Here is a 23,222-nt window from a genome sequence, read left to right as displayed (position 1 = left end):
ACAGGAGAATAACATAAGATAGCCATGAACTGGATCCTTTTATTTTCTGCAACTTTGTAGCTATTTTCTATTATTTATGATTAAATCTACACATCATTACCTATATAATAAGACATCAGTATAAAGTTGTCGGAAATAAATGTAGTTTGATATCTATCATGATACTTCAGTGTTAAAAATTAAAATATTCAAAAAAAATTATTTTTCATACTTTTAAATACACTTTAAAATTATTAAAATTATTAAAATAAATATATTCTACTCTCTACAAAATAATTTATTGAAATATAAAGATCTAAAATTTAGGGTTTAAATTGTAAAACATTATAATATATCTACCCGTCGCACTAGTATAAATTTAATTTATGTGATAAATTAAATTTATATTTACCTTCATTTGACTTAAATATTTTTAATCATTTATTAACAATATAAACACCACCATTAATTATCACCCAGGCACAATGACAAAAGTGCATGCATTGAACCAAGGACCATCTCTTTAAACGCCACGTGTCCTCCAACAAATCATATCGTGATCCATTTTGCAGAGTTAAAATGGGAAAGAAACTAATCCAACTCAAGTAATTAATTTAGAATATATATAAAAAAAATAAAAACTCCTGAACTTTAGGACGTTTTAAAGTAGTTCAATAAGTTGCTCTTCTCATCGGAATTATCAATTATACAATTATTTTAGTTGGTTGTATTGCATATAAATGTATAAAGTTTTCGAAACATAAAAAATTATTTTTTTATATCAATATATAAAAAATAAAACTAAAGATAGATTCATAATATCTTCAATCCTGATATTTAATTATTATAACTAAAAATTAAGCTTTTATATTTTGAAGTTATATAAAATTATTCGTAAGACATACGGTCAAAATATCATTCAATTAGTAAATTTTCTCTAGAAAAAAAATCTATTTGATAAAATTTTAAAAATTAATTACTAAAATTAAATGTGTGAAGGCCAAATTGTAAAAGAGCGAAAGTTAATGGAGTCTTTGAATATTTTTGTTTTTTTTTCTCCTTTAATTTATTTAGTCTGCTGGAGCTCGACACGCGTACGTGCGAGGAGGAGATCAAAGTCAAGTGCAATATTTTTGTCTCGTCATGTTACTAGATGCTAAAAGTAAGAAAAATATAAATTTTAATTGATTAAATAAATAAATAAATAAAACTATCTGATTTTAGAGCAGTACTATTTATATACCAGTGTTGAATGATTTACACTCATTTATTCAATAGATGGAATTCTTTTACTTGTCACATTATGTGATAAATAAAAGAATTTTATCCATCCAATGAATGGGTGTATATTGTATATATCCTAAGACGGGGTGTACATGTAGACTTTTTCTGATTTTATTTTTATTATTTTAAATTCTTCATCCCCTCATAAATGTATCACCATCTGTATAGGATAAAATTTCGGTGGGGAGTTTTCAAATAACATCTTATTCTAGAGTTTCTAATGTGCTATCACGTGTCAATTTTGTAATTCATTAAAAAATTATTAAATATTTTTTAATACTAAAATTAAAAAATAAATAAAAAATTATAATTTTTGTATATGAAAAAAAAACTAACACTTAACAATAAATCCAAGGGTCCTGAACGAGACCTTTTTTAGAAAGCTTCCCACTGAAGAATTAATTTTCACTTCTATCATTGGATTTAACTTTGGAAAAACTTCAAAAATCGCTCCTGTAGTTTTGCACTTTTTCATTATAGTACCCTATGGTTTAAATTATATCAAATTAGTATCCTGTATTTTCGCACTTTCTCATTTTAGTATCATGTGGTTTAAAGTATATCAAGTTAGTATTCTGTCGTTTTATTTTTGTATCAAGTTAGTACTCTGTGATTTTATTTTCGTATCAAGTTAGTATCATATGGTTTTATTTTTTTCTTAATAAAATATTAAACCACAGGATACTAACTTGATACACTTTAAATCATATGGTACTATAAAGTGAGAAAGTGCGAAAGCAGCACAGAATACTAAATTGATACATTTTAAATCACAAGGTAGTAAAATAAAAAAAAGTGAAACCACAAAAGAAGTATTTTAAGTTTTCCCTTTTAACTTTTGTGTAGAGCTGATGCGTGCACTTAATCTCACTCATCATTTATTGCATGGTTTCAAAAAAATGCATGATCTTTTTCAAACAAGGCCATAACTGAAGCTACCTTAATTTATGCTTCATTTATTTTTTTAGAATAAATTCAGTTAAAAATGTGAATCAATTATAATTCGAACAAGAGATCTTGGATACCAACCATCAAGCCCTTTACGACTTGTGCTAAGGACGGTCGGCCTTTTTTTTTTTTTTTTTTTTTTTTTTTTTTTTTTGGTGTTGTTATTGTTGTTGTTGTTGTTGTTAGTCAATAGAAAACTCTATGTAAAGTATGATGTCTCTCTCAATTAAAATAGAAAAGTTATATTTGGATCATGCTAGTATGCTACTTACTAAGCTAGCATGCATGTGGATGATCGAAATTTGCAGAGGAGATCAAAATTGGGAAATAGCCAATAATTTTATATTTTGCTTTAGTAATAGAATACTTATAATTAATTAGTAATTGTCCAATATAAAATTTTTAAAAACATACTATGAGGTTTATATAATACCTACACGTATCATCATCTATTTTTAAAATGTCGTTCGATTTTAACCGTTTATTTTATATCCATTTAATAGCTTTTATTATAATCTTAAAAAATTGTAAAATTTATTTCTAAAAGTTTTAGATCATATTTAACAATGTAAATTGTCGTTTTGAAAAAGTCATCATTGAAAATATCTTATAAATATGAAAAATTCTACACTCATAAAAATATAGTAGTCCTACTATTTATATATATATATATATTATATATATATTATATATATATATATATATATATATATATATATATATGGAGCTAGGCTGGTATACTATCGGTAGCACGGAGGCCTCCGTGCTACCAAATTGTTTTCAATGATGCGGCTTCTAAATTGACGATCAGCTCCGTTAGACTTGATTTACACTATTGAAAGTATTTGAAAACTAAATTCATAATTTTTCGGATTATTTACCTATCAAACGAGTAGTCTAAAAATGAACAGCTGAAAATAAAAATCTCATAAAAAATAATGAATAAAATTCAAATTTCAAATCGGAAGTATTGGTATTGCTATTGATGTTAAGTAGAATTTTCTATAAATTTTCATCTAATTTGGATATTTCTACACCGTTGAACTTAAAAACGCATCATATATATCTATTATTAAAATTGTTAATTTTGGAACTTTTTGATCACTAGCCAAATGATGTCGAAAAATTATGAAATTTAGTTTCCAAATACTTTAATAGTGTAGATAAAGTCTAACGGAGCCGATCGTCGATTTGAAAGCTGCATCATTGAAAACAACTTGGTAGCCCGGAGGCTCCGTGCTATCCATAGTATACCAACCTAGCTCTATATATATATATATATTATATATAATATATAGAGTCGGCTACTATGCTATCGGTAGCACGGAGCGCTCCGTGCTACCAAGTTGTTCTCGATGATGTGGCTTCCAAATCGACGATCGGCTCCGTTAAACTTGATCTACACTATTGAAAGTATTTGGACTAAATTTTAGATTTTTTCGATATCATTTGACTAGTGATCAAAAGATCTCAAAATTGACAATTTTAATGGCCGATGTGGTGTATTTGTGAGTTTAACGGTGTAAAACAATCAAATGCGATGAAAATATAGAAAATTTTTTTCACTATTTAGAGTAAGATCAGTATATTTGATCTTGAATTTAAATCTTTAATCATCATTTTTTATGAGATTTTCATTTTCAGCCGTTCATTTTAGACTACTTGTTTGATAGGTAAATGATATTGAAAAATTATGAATTTAGTTTCTAAATACTTTCAATAGTGTAGATCAAGTCTAACGGAGCCGATCGTCAATTTGGAAGCCGCATCATCGAAAACAACTTGGTAGCACGGAGCGTCCGTGCTACCGATAGTATAGTAGCCTAAATATATATATATATATATATATATATATATATATATATATATATATATATTATAATATATAGTACAGATTAATTTCGCCGTTAATAATCCCAATGTCGAGATTCTTTCAGCCCGGGTTGTATAGAATGCATTAATTCCTGGGGTTTGGAAGAACACTTTACTGACGTGTCAAATACCAATCCGAGCTAATATTAACGTGGTCTTCAATTCTCTTTGGGGAGCACTCGATAAAAGTGGGAAAATTCCTCCAAATTAGACACATATATATAATTTTAAACTATATATAGAATCAAATTAACTATTTTTATATTATATTATATTTAGGGGTCCGTTTGGTTGACAGCTTGTAGTATTTCGATAATTTTTTATTTTTTATTAAAAATATTTAAATTATTAAAATTCAATTTAAATCGGGTAATTGTAAATTGTAGAACTACTATATATGCTATCGAAACTATAACAGAGTTGGTGACTTTTTGGCCCTTGAATCAAGGACTACAGGGTGAGGATGATAGTAATTCCTCTTAGGATTGAATAATCCCTCTAAGATAATAAAATTAATCGAAAGGTCAAAAATGGTGAAAGGGATTGATCTAAAGGCCAAAAAAGTTAGAAGCATCAACTACATTATTCTTTCGAAAGTATAGTAGCTATACTCATTGTAAAACATATGACTGATGCAATAAAATTAGTATAAATTTTTAAATAATACAAATACTAAATTATCATAAATTATGAGATATTCTCATTTTCATACTTGATAAAAATTATTAATTGTCCAAATTGAATATTAAAAAAATTTTAAAAAAAAACTTTATCGAAATAAGTCGTTGAAATTACAAATCTAATGGGAAAAAAGCGAAAAGCAGGAGAAAGTTGAGAGACAATGGTGCAATAAAATTAACCATATTAAAGAAAAAAATTCCAAGAGAAAAATAACACCATCTCCTTCATTTATACATACATTAAATTAACCATACTAAAGAAAAAAAAAATTCCGAGAAGAAATAACACCACCACCTCCACTTATTCATACGTTGAATACTACACTAGTCTCTCTTTCACCTTATCTTATCCCATTACTACTAATATTTTGAGATCATAAATGAACAAACTAAAATATTTTCTATTACATATTGAGCAGTACTATTAGTATATTAAAAAGAGAATATAAATATTACACTTTATCCATCTAATTAAGGACCGACATATTTTTACTAGTCTAGCTTATCAATTATTTTTTTAATATTAAATTTTAACATTTAGATAAATAACTATAAATCTCAACTCTTATAAACCGCAATGCTCCTATACACCAACAAATCTCAACTCTTAAATTTTCTAAAATAGATGATATGGATGCATTTTATTTCAGAGAGTGCCTGTCATTTGTTGACTTTGGTGTCATTTGTTGCCTTTGGTACGGGTCACCTTATGAGCAAAAGTAAAAAGTTTTCTCATCATCTAGAGCCAGCACTAAGGGCACTTTTGTAAATTTTTATTTTCATTCCCATAACATTTTTTTTGAAAATATAGAATATTCTTTCTTTTCCTTCCATTTTTGTAAATTTTTCATCTACCGCATTCCATCTTCGTCCAAACCTATGTTCATTCTTTTTATGAAGGTCTGTTACTTATCATATTAGCCACAAAATTAGTCACTATTTAATTCGATAAGTAACAAAATTAAATAAAAAAATATTTATTTAGGGTTTATCAAATTTGGTAATTGGCTAGTATTCATTTTTCAATATTACTCTTACGTACTATTGATCTTGATTGGTAACCTGTTGAGCAAGTTAGTATTGCGTAAAATCAATCTGACCCTTAAAATATGAATGGTTAAGTTTAATTGAGCCGGTGTATTAAAATATTTCTCAAAAAAATAGAAGGGGAGGATCAAGTTAATTGTAAGAAGTAATATCTCTACACTCCTAAAACAAATAATATTAATATGTTTGATTCAACATTTGTAATATTTTCAAAATATTTTATATTTTACATTAGGAATGGCAAACATCTTACTAATTTATTTAGTCACTTAGGTGAAAAATTGTTAAAAATTAATACATTTTTATTAATAGACTACTAATAATTTTTAATTATAATGAAAATACCTCATAATCTGTGATACTCTGTGATAACTCTCTATCTATGATTTGAATAGTAATTATTCAAATATTTTCAGTAAAAAATATAATATAATATCTGAGTATTGCCAAGCGTACGTGAGTCAAACTGCCATGCATAATACTCTTTTTTTTGGATTTGGAGGAAAAATTCGTTATTCGTACAAAAAGAAAAGAAACTTTTTTTTGACTTTTGTGTTTGATGAATCATAAAATTCATCAAACTGATCTCAATGAAACTTTAGTGAGGCGTTCCTGGACCAAGTCGTGCTCTTCTATATATATTCATTGAGAATGTACAACATCTCTCTCTCTTCCTTGATTACTACTCTCCACATGAGTACAACAATGGCGCCTCTCTCTCCTCTCCTCGCCCCATTATCTCTTCTTCTCCTTCTCCTTCTCTTCTTCTTCCTCACCCCCACATCCTCCTCCTCTCCAAACAACACCACCACCACCACCACCACCACCACGAGTAGTGCAACTACAACTACAACTACAACTACAGCAGCAGTAGTACTACACAACCTCTCCTCTATCGAAACCATATGCGAACGCACCCCATTCCCGGGACCATGCGTCGACTCCTTAAAGCTCCCCAGCACGCGCTCTTCTCCCTCGCACTCCGCTCGCTCTCGGCCGCTGCCTCCGCCGCGGCCGACCTCTCCTCCCTCCTCGCCTACGCCTCGGCCAACCCCGCTCTCGTCGCCGCCCCGCAGCGCGGCGCCCTAGCCGACTGCGCCGAACTCCACGCCGCCACCATCTCCTCCCTCTCCCTCTCCGCCGCCCTCCTCAGCGGCGGCGCCGCGTCAGCGCTCCCCACCGGGCGCGCCCACCTCGCCGCCGCGCTCGCCAACCGCGCCACCTGCCTCGACGGCCTCGCTGGCGCCCGCGGCCCCCTGGCCCCTGTCCTCGCTGACGCCTTCTCCTCCGCCTACGCCCTCGTCGCCAACTCCCTCGCCCTCCTCCCCCGCACCACCCCCGCCGCCGCAGCACCGCACCAAAGTAGATAGTTTTTTCTTTTTTCCCTCTCTCTTTTGAAATTTCAGTGATTCTTTAATTTGTGCATCCGTCAGCAAACCAGAGTACATAAATTGATCGTCAAAACGCCTTACAAAATAATCATTTTTGCAGTAAAAGTATGTTCTTTCAGGAGTGAACTTTCGTATTTTTTTTTTTTTCAGAAACTTCCGTGTACTTTTAGAAGTACAAAAATATTTTGGCATATAATTTTGAACCATCCAAAATTTAGAGAATATAATAGTGATGTACGAATTTTAAGATGATTCAGTGGCTAGAAAGTTGCAATTAGGAATACTCTTATATTTTTAAAAGCATATAAACTCAACTCCTACCGTAGGCATTTTTTGTTGCATTTGAGTTTTTAAATTTTTTAATTTATTCTCAATATAAGATTGGAACACGGAATCTTTTATTTTGAGCTGATGTGAAACAATTTAGGCGAGTACATGGGTGCATGTACAATTAGCCATGCGCGTGCTAACACTGCAAATGCAAGTTTGCTCTGATACCATAACAGGATTAATAGAAAAAAAATCCTAGTCTAAAAAGAATAATATTACTTAGATTAGTTTCCTTTATATATATATATATATATATAGAGGGTACGTACGTATATTAATATATATTACTGTACATATATATAAATATACACATTAACACCCTGCAGGTAGTTTTCCAAAGTGGCTCCTGCGGTGCGACTGGAGGCTACTATTGCAGAGCGGCGGCCACGATGACAACGGCAACAACAACAACAATGATGACAGTGATTACAAGGTGATCACCGTGGCGAAGGATGGGACCGGGAACTTTTCGACGATAGCGAACGCCATCGCCTTCGCGCCGAACAACAGCAAGGAGCGGGTGATCATATCGGTGGCTGCCGGGGTGTACGAGGAGAACGTCGAGGTCGCGAGCTACAAGCCGAATATAATGCTAATCGGGGCCGGAGACAGCACGACGGTGATCTCCGGGAAGAGGAGCGCTAGCGAAAACTGGACCACCTTCAGATCAGCCACCTTAGGTCAGTTTTTCAGCAGCTTAAATTTTTAGGCTAACTAATTAGTTTACATATATAGCATCATGCAGCATAGATTTACGTGAACCAGATGGTAGCAATATATGCTTGCGCTAATGTCACGGTTAAAAAATAATAAGAAGAATATATACTAGCAATATAAAAAACTAAGCCTTAAGTATTAATTAGGAAATTTATTTATCGTAAAGTTGGTTAAAAATTTTATTTAAAGTGACATTTACGATTAAGATAAAATCCGTAGGGAGTAGTTAATTTGTAACCTAGTACGCTTTGCGTGTGAACTGAACCCCACTATATTCTAAAAATTGTACAATATTTTAAATATAAATATTACAAATATTGTTATTTAAATTATCGACTAAACATTGAGACTGATTTGTACGTTGAAACTGCTAATATTAGCTCTATGGATCAACAGGTGATTACCCGATCTATATAGATAAATATATATAACATATATTTTGTTATATGCACCTATCATTAATTATCACCAAAGAAAAAGTTGTATAAAACTAAATAAACATTTACGTGTAAACACTGGCCGCCCCTAGAGCAAGTGGCAAAGAGCTTGGTGGTTGGTACCCGAGACCCAAGTTCGAATCCTAGTTGATTTACATTTCTAGCTAAGTTTATTTCTAAATGAAATAAACGAAGTGGGTAGAGTGCTATCTATCTTTCAAAAAAAAAAAAGAAGCATTTACATGTAAACGAATTTGTATAATTCTGTATAATTCTTTTATAATTAATAATTTGGCAAGTGTTCATTTAGTAGAAATTAATAACTGTCCTAATCTAATTTGAATTAATTGCTCCAATTAGCATATTTGCTCTTTGTATAAAGTTATGTAATTGTTTTCGTATATTGCAATTTTATTTCTTTCCGCAAAGAAATAACTTGAGGTGAAATTTTATTATTTCTTTTCAACAAAATATAAACTTTGAGACCCCCTTTATTTCAAAAAATGTTATCTAAAAAATTGATTAGTAGGAAATAATTTAAGAAGATTAGTCTTATTATTTCTGTTTAAGTGCTCAAGATTTTTTTTATAATTAAAAAGATTTAGAATTAATTTTGACACTATATTATCCAAAAAATTATTTACGAATTAAATTTGATCAACTTTAATAAACTTTACTTTATGTGCTAAATGCGATTATGATGATACTATATTAATCGATTTTATCCAAAAATATATGCACACGAAATAGGAACATAGTTGTGGATATATAAATTGCGTCAAATTGAATTATATTTGTCTTGGTTTAGTCACGTAAACCGTAAACCTCTTATAAGGGAAATTACGCACATCTAACTTTATTTTACAATACTTTTACACAATACTTTCCAAATTATTCTGCAGCGGTTTCTGGGCAAGGCTTCTTAGCACGCGACATGACCTTTCGGAACACAGCTGGGCCAGCAAAGGGCCAGGCCGTGGCCCTCCGAGTGAACGCCGACCTCGTCGCCGTCTACCATTGCGTCATCGAAGGGTATCAAGACACGCTCTATGTCCACTCGGGCCGTCAGTTCTACCGCGAGTGTGATATTTACGGTACCATCGACTTTATATTCGGAGATGCGGCGGTCGTCTTTCAGGGCTGCAGGATCATTGTCCGAAAGCCCATCCCGGGCCAGTCGAATGTCATCACGGCCCAATCGCGGGAAGATCCGCATCGCGACACCGGGATCTCGATTCAGAATTGTTCGATCGTCGCATCAGATGAGCTACGTTCTAGCAATTTGAGCGTCAAAACCTATCTCGGGAGGCCGTGGAAGCCGTATTCGAGGACGGTGTACATCAAATCGTACATGGATGACATCGTGGACCCGGCGGGGTGGACCGAGTGGCCTGGGAGCCAGATCCTGGATAAGTTGTACTACGGCGAATACAAGAATAGAGGCCCAGGCTCAAGGGTGGGTGCCCGGGTCACTTGGCCTGGTCATCATGTGATGGACTACCGCGATGCCACGAATTTTTCCGTTTCGAATTTCATACGCGACGACGAGTGGCTGAATTCGACATCCTTTCCGTATGATAAAAATATTTGATTTGTACTTGGTCTGTTGATAAGAATTACAGAATATCTATTCAGGACCCAGAGTTGTCATTAAAAACAGAAGCTTTGTGTCATATATGATGTGGAGTAACAATTAAATAAATTGGCATAGTTTTCTTATTAGATAAATGATTTCCTTATTAGATAAATGATTAGCTATTGGGTAAGATTAAAAGGAAATTTCAGAATACAATTCCATTCATGCAAAGGAGACAAAAGATTAAAAGGGGAGTACAGATCACAATAATATTCATGCAAAAGAAGTAACGCGGTAACTCAGTATTCAGCAAGTGATCACTATCCTGCTTTATGCATAATCTTCATTTATTTACCTGGAATGTACTGTTTGCATAGACAGAAAAAATCAAAACGAATGCATTGAGAATATATTTATACTCTGGCTATGCTGCTGAAAACACCAAGCATTTTTTGCTTATAAATAATTCGCCATTAGATCTACATCTTTGATCATTTCTGCATGTTAGATCATACCATTCAACTAACCACCCATTCAATTTTAAAAAATTGCTATAATTCTAACCGCATATTTCTTAATCTAAGAACCAAAAATCTAGTACCAATGACTTATACTTTTAAAAGTCATGTAACACATTTTTCGGCTTTAATTATTTAAAAGCCATGGGTAGAAATTGTCAGGCCTGGTTTCAAACCTGACCGCATCACAAAAAAAAATTAGATAAATGGGTAAATTATTGCTGCATTCCAACTACCAGGTAAACAGTTTGCATTACATGCTAATACCTCACGGAGTAGATGACTTAAGACTTTAACAAAGCTAAGATACCTAACGCAAGATTACTAATCTTAGACGCTAAATCATCCTCTCTGGGTAGCAAAGATGCCTCCTTGGCCTCGCTAAATGCGTCCTCGCAGTTGACAGGCGCGTCAGCAGCAGCAGACAGGTTCGACGAAGCGCTGAAGATATCACCAGCTTTGACATCTTCGATGGCTTGTTTGTTGGCGTCCACCCCATAGTTATACACCTCTTGGCAAGTCTCCAACACCTCTCTCTGCAAATGCGAGAGGCTATGGTTCTTCAGCAGCTGCGCTATCACGCCCAGCGCGTGCGTGAAGTTCTTTATCGACAGCTGCGTCGTGATGATCGTGAGCTGCGAGAGGTTGGCGGTGCGACTCTCGGGAACGACTTGCAGGGACGTGACGCAGAATTCGTATTTGGAGTCGGGGTCTCCTGCTTGCACCTTCTTGCATGTGTCTTCTAAGGAACCGGATGTGAAAGCGGAGTTTCCGAGGATCAGGACTAGAGCAGAAGCGAAAAGAATTATGCTCTTCATTGTCTTTGTTCTGTAATTGGCCTATTTGATTGTTGTGTTCTTATGAATTGCGTGACATGAATTTATATGCGCAGAGAAGATGATTTGGAAGGGAATAATCAAAATATATGCAATATCAGGGGTTGATATTGTTTTTAATGAGTAAATTATGAGTTTCCTCTATGTCATGTGACCATATACAGGGCACCCTTTTCTTTCCCTGTTTGTTCAAAGATCTTTGTATATTATCTCGTTAATATTTCCAAGATTTTTTTAAACAAAATGGATGCTAATAAATATCGAAGTTTTGTGTACAATGTGCCTAAGCTATTTTGGAAAACCACATAAAAAGTAATATGATACATCTTAATCATCTTACTTACAACATGAACACATGCAGATGAACTTCTCTATGATGTGGTAGAGCTTCTATTTACTCATTATCACTCAAACAAGATCAAACAACATAACTTTGCAAAGGACATCATCATTCAGCTTTGATGCTCGCGGAGGGACGAAAATTCGTATTCATGTTCTAGTTCTTCTCCCATATGAATTGGTGGAAGTCGTGATCTTCGTCAACTTGAAGCCTCATTAGCTCGACGAAATCGGTGGTGCTAAGTTCCCTGCACCTGCACATGCATGGTAGGGAAATAAATGGTGCGAATATATAAAGGTACTAACATATTATTCGATCGTGTACCTTTGAACATAAGTTTCTGGAGATTGCTGACCAAATCGCGGTCCTTCGTCGTATCCTTCACAGATGACTTCTCCCTTTTCGTCTTCGTAGCACACTATTCCCCTCAGCTGATCTTCAGAAACCTGAGAAACAGGGCATTGACAAGAAATTGGCCAAAACCAAAGCAACAGAAACAGTATTGATAGTAGAATACATAGGAAATGCAGAAGAATCTGACCTTGTTCATCATGCAGGATTTTCTTAGAGGAATCGACGATCCCGTGACTTGTATGCGGCTATTGTGAAGCATGGTAGCTCTTGCCATTGAACTCCTGGTGTGAACTTTTGGAATGATGATAACAGGAGAATAACATGAGATAGCCATGAACTTGATCCTTTTATTTTCTGCAACTTTGTAGCTATTTTTGGCCTTGAAGATAAAGATTGAGGGATAGAGGAGGAGATGTATGAGGCTCCGGAGGAACTGATGAGGGTTGAAGGAGAGAATTGCTTATTGTATGTATTTTATTCTCTCCTCTCTTTTCTTGTTGCAAAGCCAAGCCATATAATGGTGGAAGGATTATATTAAGAGACAAAGTGTCTTGACTTTTGAGTAATATAAATAATCATGAAGCTATTTGTTTATTGGTTCCATAAAGAGGATATCATATTAAAATCCCTAAGGATATGCATGTCTACTTAAACTGTCTCATCCTGTTGGGTTAATTTGGTGGCGAGTCTATCGCATCACCTCATTATATTATTTCCCACCTATCATTCACGAGATCAGGTGAATCGAGTCACAACAAACGACCTCGTTATATTATTTTCGACCTATCATAGTTCTATTGCTAATTTACTATTTACGAGGTCAGGTGAGCCAAGTCACAATAAAGCTTGTGGGCATGCGGCAGTCGAAATCCGCTGGGCACTCCGCCTGCATGTGTTAAGCAAGCTAATTACATCTTTTTAATAGTTCGAGTTTTTAGAATTAATGATTAGTTATAACGGTCCTACCACCCTGACTTATCTAATTATCTGATGATCATTTCAATGTATAGAAGTTTACAATTATTCGTACCTTCTCTCCTACTAGAATTTCGAAAAAAAATGGTTTAGGAATATTAATCTATGTACTGCTGGGCCATCTGAAAAAGAAATGTTGTATTTTAGTACATGAAAAATATTTAAAAATAGAAAGTTGTCGCTTGGTGTAAGATTCATTGGTGATTTTTCATTAATTATGATCAAGCTAGAAGATTTATCATTTTGAAAATGTTTTTTTTTTCTAAATAAACATATAGATTGCAATTCCTTTGAAATATTTCATGTAAAGAGGAAGAGCTAAAAATGATCGACCAAATCAACTTAGATATTTTATGACAAATCCTTCATTTTCTTTTTTGTGTGGATAGATATAACTTGTAGGTATCGTGCACAAATGGCTTCGATTAAAAGTATATTATGATGCAACTTGATTATGACACATGGTTGGATCTTTTTTCAACATTTATTTATAGGTGGGTGGTTGATTTAGATCTTTAGATCATTGTAATTTTGACCATTGATGATGATAACATGGTGCATTAGTTGCTTTGTTTGGCATTTCCATGAGTTGGGGCAATTTAATTTGTATGTATATAATTTTAAATTAGCCATAGGTACATTATTCACAAATTCTAAGATGAGCTAAATATATTGTTTAGTTGACTAGATGATCAAGTAGGATGAATCAAGTAATTAAGAAGGTAAATTTGGCTAGGACTACGAGTTTACAAAGTGAGCCTATTAAGGTGAATTGAGTGGTCAAATGGTTATGTGTGTTTGATAGGATTCAAGGTTTTAAAAATATTCACCATTTAATTTTTGGGTGCTCAAAATAAATGCATGCCAAATTTTTAGTTGATAAAAAGAGTATAAGAATCACAGTGACGAGATCATATTGATTCTACATTTTCCCCTTTTCCTTTTCTGTTTTTGGAATTAATATAGCAGGAGAACTGATCCAATGGTTCCTTAATTCTTGTCGATTTGGATTAATTATGTAAAGTACTATTTCCTCGATTAATAAGGGTTCTTAGATACCGTAACAATACGAGGAGCTGCAACAGTTTACATTGCTCCCGTTCGAATGTCTCGAGATAGTATAGGCTAAATTATAGATAACTTTTTTGTCAAAATCTGATTTTTTATTTTTCCCTCCATGTCATTTAAATACCTACACTTTGCCCCCCTTTTAAAATGAAAAATAATCACTTCGTCCCAGCCGTTAGTGATCTGTTAGGGTTTTGTTTATAAAATATTATTATTATTTTTTTATGTCAGAAATACTCTCAACCTTCTCTTCTGTTGCTAAAAATGCTCAAAGTAATTATTTTGTCATCATAGTTTACACCGTACTTTCTGTGACCATTTTTTATTTTATAAGGAGACAAAGTGTAGATTTTTAAATGACAGGAGGAAAAATAAAAAATCGAATTTTGACACGAAAATTTTATATAATTTAGCCAATAGTATAATATGTAACATGCTGATAGATGTAACTGAAATTTGAAGATATTTGTGCTGAGATGTTATGTTTTGTGGGTATTTCCAAAGTTTCTAATGGTTAATAATGCGCTATCACAAGTACAAATGACTATCTTTTTTACTCTTTTTTTTTTATATTGAGTTGGAATATGAAGATGATTAAAATGAGGAAATTAAATTCAATCCACAAATATGTAGGATGAACACACTTCAGTGGGAAGCTTCCCTACAACGTCTCGTTGAGAAATTCCCGATCTGCTATTATGTGTCAGTTTTGCCTCTATCCAAAAATTATAATTTTTCCCTCAAATTTGTTTTTTTTTTTTGGATTTTAGTAATAAAAAAAACTCCCGACGAATTCTTGAATGGAGGCAAAACTAATATGTAGCAATGGATCTACTGAAGTTTATCAGTAGGGAGTATCAGGGAGCTATAATTGTTCTTTGCAATCAATTAAACCTATTTTAGGTAATTAATTTGGTGTCTTATTTTAGAATATGTAATCAGCTGGGCTATTTAGCATGTGCCTTGTGGAGTTTGTTCTATTGTTTTATATTTGCTTTTGGCTTCTTCAGCAATTAAATTTCAGAAAGAGTTGAAAGGAACAGAAACTCAAAGATGAACTTTCCTTTGTGAGGAAGTTCAACCATTTCATTACCTTTAAACAGCATATATATATATACCTATATATTACATTTCATGAACAAACAAAAAAAAAAGAAATATANAGTTGAGATGTAATATCCGAGACTTTTGAATTAGGGAAATTCAAATTTGAATTTGAATTCTTATTTAAATTCGATTTATATATATATAATATGTATATTTTTTATCTCCATCATGCATGAAGACTCTTATGCTGCAGCTAGTAGTTTTTTTGGCCGATCCGCCGCTCGAATCTTCGTGCTCACACGGCGATGATGAGACAACCCTAACCGATCTTTTTTAGTTGCCTCAAACTCTTTTCTCTCGTCTATCGAAATTTGCTGATGCCGACACTCCTCGCTACAAAATCCTTGATCACCTCTATATTTAACATCACACAAATGATCAAGTACAACTTGTGATCAGTATGTTTACCAATACCCTTAAAACTATTTCCATGTACACTAGAACTCACAATACTAGCCATAACTTATATAGAGAGATTAGTAGAGGGCTTTAAAGGAAATATACCTATACATGTATACATCCTCATGAGGGCTTAGCTCCTTCTTGCACCAAAAACATGCTTTTAGGAAGCCAAGCTCCTGAAAACCCTTAGGCGACTTCAACATCGGCTTTATGACGATGTTCGATCGTTGCCCGTGATGTTGTATAAGGATTCGAAGGCCCTCGAGCCCTCTCGAGGCTTTCGACGGGCTCATCGACCCTTTAGTGGCTACTACTCCACCCTTGTTTTGTTCCTGATGTTCACCACCACCCTCCTCCCCTAGATGGAAGATGCTCTTGGGTCTTGGAAGCATCTTAGAGAGGGAATTGGTCAAGAGGGGTGGGGATAGTCAGTTAAAGCAAAGGAGATAGAGGGTGGAGTAGTGGAGGGTGAAGCAGTGATGGATATTTGAAGCCCCTTGGTGTCCACAAAGGATCCATCACTTCATTGACACATGACATTAATAGAATCTTTCTTTTTAATGTGGCATGACCCAGTAGGCCATGTTTGATGGCCTCACCTTGATATATAGATATTTGAAAAAGCATTAATAATTTTTTTTTGTTTGTTAAAAATTTTGTAATAGTTTTACATTTATAATATAAGAGAAAAAAGTTTTAAAGAATACTTCAAATTTCAAGGTCTATTTACATGGTAATCAAAAGTTTTTGGTCTTTTGTCCGCTAAACAGTCTTTTATTTTTCAGAGCAGAGAAGTCACGATAACGTCATGTTGACTAGGCGCTGAGTTGATTGCACAGATAAATCATATTTGTTGTAGGTTATGTAAGTAAAAGTTTTACGTCATGAAGCGCCCTGTCGGTGAGACGGCTGGAAAATCACAACCCTAAATAGTTCGATCATTCAGCTCAAATTTTAAAGTAAAAGGACAATGGTGATCTCCGTCTCACTGTAAGGTGACACCTCATTATTTTATATTTTTCTTTTTTTTTTCTTTTTTTCCCAACAAGAAGCTACCACTTACTGTGGCCTATGTGAGAGGCACTCATTTAAGTGGCATCAAACATCTTTTATGTTTGCAATGAAAAAGTCTATGATCCAAGGAATTTAGGTTTATTTGAGGCCAAGTCAAGCACAATTTAAAACCTAGCTAGACTTAGCTTGAGCTTAGCCCAATCCAAACATAAGGAAATTACATTAAAGCCAGAGAGATATTTTCTTTTCAAAAAAAAAAAGAAAAGAAAGAAAGAAAGTAAATAAGATACAAAAGTAGGAGGATAAAATTAATAGCAAAAGAAATTTTTTTTACTTAATTTAATTACTGGTCCTCAAAAACACTTCTAAAATTTTTAAAATATTACCACTAAGTCTCATAGTCCAATTGAATTGGTTAAATAATAATTGTCTCCGATGCGATAATATATATTAATGTAGTGCTATTGATGGCATAATAATTAAAATATCGATATCCAGTCAATTAAACTAGACTATTGAACTTAATTGTAATAATTTAGTAAATTTCAGTAAAAAATTTATAACAAATTAAAATTTTGAGTTAAAATTTGAGATTTTTATCATGGGGTGGATCATGCTACATACATAAATAGGTTGAGGGGACAATATTGATCACCCTATTCTCCACTATTCTTATATACAGAGATGGCTCCAAACTCTAATTAAGATTGAAAAGATTGTGACAGTGACAAAAGGACACTGAGAGTGGGGAGCATCTTCCAAATATATAGTGGAATATTTTTTGTACTACCCAAACACTAAAACCCACCACATGTAAAGGTGTTGAAAAGAGGGAACCTCAATTATAAATAGAGATGCCCCAAAAGGCAGAGCAGGTACATGCGTCGCTCCGTGGACTGAGCTGGCTTTTAAATCACTTCTTTATTTCAAAAATTAGTTCACCAGTGTAAAAAATATATTTTTAGATTATTTTTTATCAGATTGATCTCGTGATAACACAAGCATCAGAACTAATGCTAAGTTTTTGCTATTTCACGAATGTTATGTTCTAACTAATGGGTTCAATTCTCATCTCTTTTTTTCTGTCAATTTCACATGTTCTATCTATTACTTCTTTTCTCAAAATTAAGACACCCAATTTTTAGTTAATTTTTCATCTTTCTCTCATCATAACTATCCATCAAAATTGTTGGATGGTTAGAAATTTAGGAGCATATGAGCTGCTGTGCTCTTAATAGCACAGTAACCCCCTCTCTCTCTCTCTCTCTCTCTCTCTCTCTCTCTCTCTCTCTCTCTCTCTCTATATATATATATATATATATATATATATATATGCTCTTAATAGCACAGTAGCCTCTCTCTCTCTCTCTCTCTCTCTCTCTCTCTCTCTAGAGTGAGGCTACTATACTTCTAGAAGCACGGAACCTTATGTGCTTCCAGATCGTTTTTCATGTTGCGACTTTCGAATCGTCGATCGCTTCATTAAACTTGATCTAGAATATTTGAAGTACCTAGCTAGAAAATAAATTATGCGATTTTTCGATATTATTTGCCTAGTAAACGAAGGGGCTCAAAATCAATGGCTGAAAATAAAAATCTTACAAAACATGATAATATAACATTAAAATTTTAGATCAAAGATATTGATCTTGTTTTATATAGTATAAAGAATTTTCTATCAAAATTTCATGTGATTTGGATATTTCTCACGTGTAACGATTGCGAACGGCCAACTACGGGCCATTAAAATTATTGATGTTGAGCCTCTTCGATCACTAAGGCCAATGATATCGAAATCATAGAATTTATTTCTCTAGGTACTTCAAATACTCTAGATCAAGTTTGAACGGAGACGGAGGTGCGACGATTCGAACCAGTGCAACATTTGAAAACGCACGGAAGCACCGGACTAGGCTCGTGCTGTCCGAGAAGCATGTAGCCTGCGGTCTCTCTCTTCGGTTCGTCTCGGTCGTCTCGTCTCTCTCTCTCTTCTCGTCGTCTTCTCTGATATATATATATCTATCTATATATTATGCTACTTATAGACATGAAGCCTCTTTCTCTTCTGTTTCTCTTCTCTCTCTCTTCTAGGAGTGAGGCTAAATATATTCTAGAAGCACGGAACTTATGTGCGTTCCAGATCGTTTGTTCATTGTGCGACTTGTCGAGATCGTCGATCGCAGTTCATAACTTGTCCTAGAAGTATTGAGTAGCTAGCTAGAAAAAAAGTTATGCGATTTTCGATATTTATGTTGCTAGGTAAGCGAAGGGGCTCAAATTAGATGGCTGAATAAAAATCTTAGCAAAACATAGATATGTATAATTAGAAACTTTAGAGCAAGATTTGATTCTTGTTTCTATTAGTAGTAACAATTTGGTCTGATCAAATATTCATGTCGATTTGCGGATATTTCTCACCGTTAAATTTGCAAACGGTACTACGGACCATGTAAAATTATTGATTGTTGAGCTGCTTTCGCATCCGTAAGGGCAAATGAGATTATCGAAAATGCATAAATTTATTTCTAGGCTAACGTTTTCAATACTCTAGATGCAAGGGTTCTAACGGAGAACGGATCGACGATTCGAAAGCTCGCAACATTGAAAAGAGACTGCACAGCATCGGAAGCGCCGATGTTCACGACGCATAGGTAGCCTGCCTCTCTCGTCTCGTGCTCGTCTCTCTCTCTCTCTTCTCTCTCTTTTCTCTCTCTCTCTCGTCTCTCTCGTCTCTATATATTATATATATATATGATGCTCTTAATTAGCAGTGATGTAAGGCTGGCGTTCTCGCTCTCTCTCTCTCTCTCGCATCTCTCTCACGTAGAGTGAGGGCGGTATATTACTGTCTAGAAGCACGCGAACCTGTGATGTGCTTCCAGATCGTGTTCAGTGTTTGCCGACTTTACGAAGCGGGTCGATCGCTTCATTAACGTTGATGATAGGATATTGAAGTACTAGAAAATAAATGCGCGTTGCGATTTTCTCGATGATTATTTGCCGATAAAACGAAGATGTCAAAGTCATGGCTGGGAAATAAAAATCTTACAAAACAGGATAAGCATTATAACATTAAAATTTTCTGATCAAAAGAGATTTGATCTTGCTTTCTACTATCGTTAAAGAAGTTTCATAGCTCCAAACAATTTCATGTGATTGGATTTTCTACACCCGTTAAACTTGCAAAGGCCATTCTACGGCCATTACAGAATTATTGATTTTGCAGCCTCTTCAATCACTAGGGCAAAATGAGTATCGAAAATCATGAGACAATTGATTGTCTCGCGCCGGACTTCACAACTCACTCTAGATCAAAGTTTAACCCGGGGCGAGCCCCCCGACGGAGTCGAGGATTCGGAATAGTCGCAAACATTGAAAACGGAGCTTGGGAAGCACGGAAGGCTCCGTGCTTCCAGAAGCATAGTAGCCTCACTCTCTATATATATATATATATATATATATATAGTTGAGCTGGAATACTATCGGTAGCAAACGGGCTCCGTTGCCACCAATTTGTTTTTGATGATGGAGCCTCCAAATCGACGATTGGCATCATTGAAAATAATTTATATCAATGGAAGTATCTAAAAATCAAATTTCACGCTTTTCCAATATTGTTTTCTTGTTCATCAAGTGGGTGTAAAAATGAACGACTGAAAATGAATATCCTCTAAAAAGTGATGATAGAAATTTTGTAATCAAGATCGAAAGTATAGATCTTGTTCTAAATAGTTTAAAGAAGTTTCTAACCAAAATTCAATTGATTTGGATAGCTTTACATCGTTAAACGAAAAAGCGCCTCATATCGATTATTAAAATTATAAATTTTAAAACCCTTTTACCAGTAGGTCAATAATGTCGAAAAGATTTAAAATTTGATTTCTAAATACTTCAAATGGTATAGATCATGTTCAACGGTGTCGTTCGTCGATTTGAAGGTTCCATCATAAAAAATAAATCGATGACAACAAAGTCCGTTTGCTACCGATAGCATTCCAGCTCAACTATATATATATATATATATATATATATNCCAGCATATATATATATATATATATATATATATATATATATATATATATATATATATATATAGAAAGAGAGAGAAAAAGAGAGAGAGAGAGAGTAGGACTACTATACTCTTATGAGTATAGAGCCCTTCGTACTCATAAGTTATTTTTTATAATGGAGATTCCGAATCGACGATCTACTCCATTAAATATGACTTAAAGCACTTGAAACTTCTGAAAAATAAATTTCATAATTTTTCGAAATCATAGTAAAGTCTATCAAGAAGGCATAAAATGAACGGTCAAAATCGAATAACATCCTAAAAATGGATGATCGGATCATTCAATTTAAGATTAGAGTTATTGTTCTTTATTTAGGTAGTAAATAGAATTTTCTATCAAAAAATCAACGTATTCTGATTTTTTTACACCATTAAACTAGCAAGTATTTCATACCGGGCCGTTAAAAATTATCAATTTTATGAGCTTTTGATCGTAAAGTAAATGATATCGAAAAATAATAAAATTTGATTTTTAGAAGTTTTAAATACTCTAAATAATATTTAACGGTATAGATGGTCGATTCGGAAGTTCTATCATCGAAAACGACTTATGAGTACGAGAATAATCGTACTCATAAGAATATAATAATCGGACTCTCTCTGTATATATAGAACTAGGCTGGAATGCTATCAATAGCACCAAGCTGTTGGTGCTATTAATTTTTCGGCCATTGGATGAAGAAATGTACGGTTAGGATGATGTAGGCCCTCCAGGGTTGAGTGAGTTGTTGGTTGAATAGTATAATCGAACGGATGAAAATAATCAAAAGGTTAAATCTAACGGCGAAAAATTCGATAGCACCAAGTGCTTGGTGCTATCGATAGTATATATATATAATAGAATAAATTTAGGAGCCACTTAAAACTGACATATATGGGCTTTGTTAACCTTTATTGATGCATGCATACCAAACCTTTGAGCCTAGAGAATCAAATTAATTAACACATACAAGCAAAGAAGAGAGGTGAGGTGGCCTAGCTAAAGATTCATTTTTCCAAAAGCTAAAATGCTAAAAGGGCTTACAAGAGAAGGGAGCATAAGTATAGAGAAACGTGGCATTATTTGATACTCTTCTTTATTTTTCTACCGATGCGCGTGCCTAATTAAAAATTAAGCCTTATTTAGGTTGCTCCGAATTTAAAGCACCTTTATTTTATATTGCATATAAGATCATGAGGTTAGCACTAATCGATTCTGTTTGTTTTCATAAACATAGTTTTGCAATTCACGCACAAAAATAATGCGCTTGGGGATGGTTTTTTCATCAATAAGTAACTTTTTATGATGTATCCAACTATTATAATTTGACTAATTTAAGTTTTTTAGTTCTCAGATTCGCAAACTAGAAAGAAAATTGAACCAAAATATATATTAAAACAATAAATGGAATTACAAAAGCAACTTACTTAATATAATTAGAGAAAAAAAAGAGAAGAAAGAGATGCCAAAGGCCCAAATTCTATTTTCTTTTTGTTTTTCAAAGGCATGGAACACATCATGCCTCAGTCAAAGAGAGCAATTTCACTCTTCAAAAGTAAAAAACTAGTAGAATTATTCCTATTCATCACTACTGTGTCACTTCTTGTTTCCAAGGAGGGAGGAGGCATCATTGAAATTTCATATATTTCCCCATGCTTTTTCACTTTTAGCTCTTTTTGACCATCTTAATTTGTTCCAAATTGTATTTATTTAACCTAAACCCAAATATAATTGACTATAAATTTTAGCATTTCACTAGCCTTTCCTAGCGCAAGCGGCAAAAAGGTTTCATGGTTGGTATCCGAGACCTTAAGTTTATAGCCTAATTGCTTTACATTTTCAGCTAAATTCAGTTCTAAAAACAAATATACGAAGCGGATAGCAAACTATTTTTCTCTTAAAAAATGTTGCAATTTTTGTACATACCTTTTGAAATAAGGGGCGAAAGTTTAAAACACTGTCAAAAGAAAAAAAAAAAAGAAAAAAAAAGACTAGGAGCTTGGCTATATGAAATTTTTACTATACAAGAAAACTACACGCAAAGATGTCAGATATTCGAACCTTCGTGCGCGTGCTTTAAAAGTTGATAGGTAAATTTGAATCCTAATTGATTCACATTTCTAGCTAAGTTTATTTCTAAATGAAATAAACGAAGCGAATAGCGTGCTATCTATCCCTCAAAAAAAAAAGCCGATAGGTCTAGCTTATGGGGAAAAAAGAAAAAAAAATGTCGAAAGCTATTTTACATATGCAAATCTCAAATAGAATATTTGGTTGATTTGCAATTTAGAACAA

The 23,222-nt window shown here is 33.7% G+C and overlaps 4 protein-coding genes across 4 annotated transcripts; 1 reads left to right on the top strand and 3 right to left on the bottom strand.

Moving 5' to 3' along the window:
* Positions 6,743 to 10,276, top strand: LOC109706828 (probable pectinesterase/pectinesterase inhibitor 12). The gene is made up of 3 exons (XM_020227836.1): positions 6,743 to 7,172; positions 7,858 to 8,211; positions 9,588 to 10,276. Exons 1-3 carry the CDS (start codon positions 6,743 to 6,745, stop codon positions 10,274 to 10,276), a joined length of 1,473 nt encoding a protein of 490 aa, XP_020083425.1.
* Positions 10,978 to 12,037, bottom strand: LOC109706926 (putative invertase inhibitor). Its single transcript, XM_020227948.1, has 2 exons — positions 11,960 to 12,037; positions 10,978 to 11,563 (listed from the first exon to the last, which is right to left on the bottom strand). Exons 1-2 carry the CDS (start codon positions 11,970 to 11,972, stop codon positions 11,064 to 11,066), a joined length of 513 nt encoding a protein of 170 aa, XP_020083537.1. The 5' UTR covers positions 11,973 to 12,037; the 3' UTR covers positions 10,978 to 11,063.
* LOC109706928 lies at positions 11,900 to 12,916 on the bottom strand. The gene is made up of 3 exons (XM_020227950.1): positions 12,497 to 12,916; positions 12,280 to 12,401; positions 11,900 to 12,208 (listed from the first exon to the last, which is right to left on the bottom strand). The coding sequence occupies exons 1-3, from the start codon at positions 12,641 to 12,643 to the stop codon at positions 12,112 to 12,114; spliced, it is 366 nt and encodes a 121-aa protein (XP_020083539.1). The 5' UTR covers positions 12,644 to 12,916; the 3' UTR covers positions 11,900 to 12,111.
* LOC109706927 lies at positions 15,592 to 16,350 on the bottom strand. Its single transcript, XM_020227949.1, has 2 exons — positions 15,964 to 16,350; positions 15,592 to 15,813 (listed from the first exon to the last, which is right to left on the bottom strand). Exons 1-2 carry the CDS (start codon positions 16,251 to 16,253, stop codon positions 15,642 to 15,644), a joined length of 462 nt encoding a protein of 153 aa, XP_020083538.1. The 5' UTR covers positions 16,254 to 16,350; the 3' UTR covers positions 15,592 to 15,641.

Source organism: Ananas comosus, linkage group 2 (genome assembly GCF_001540865.1).
Source record: "Ananas comosus cultivar F153 linkage group 2, ASM154086v1, whole genome shotgun sequence".
NCBI lineage: Eukaryota > Viridiplantae > Streptophyta > Magnoliopsida > Poales > Bromeliaceae > Ananas > Ananas comosus.
This window is presented reverse-complemented; position numbering and strand designations above follow the sequence as displayed.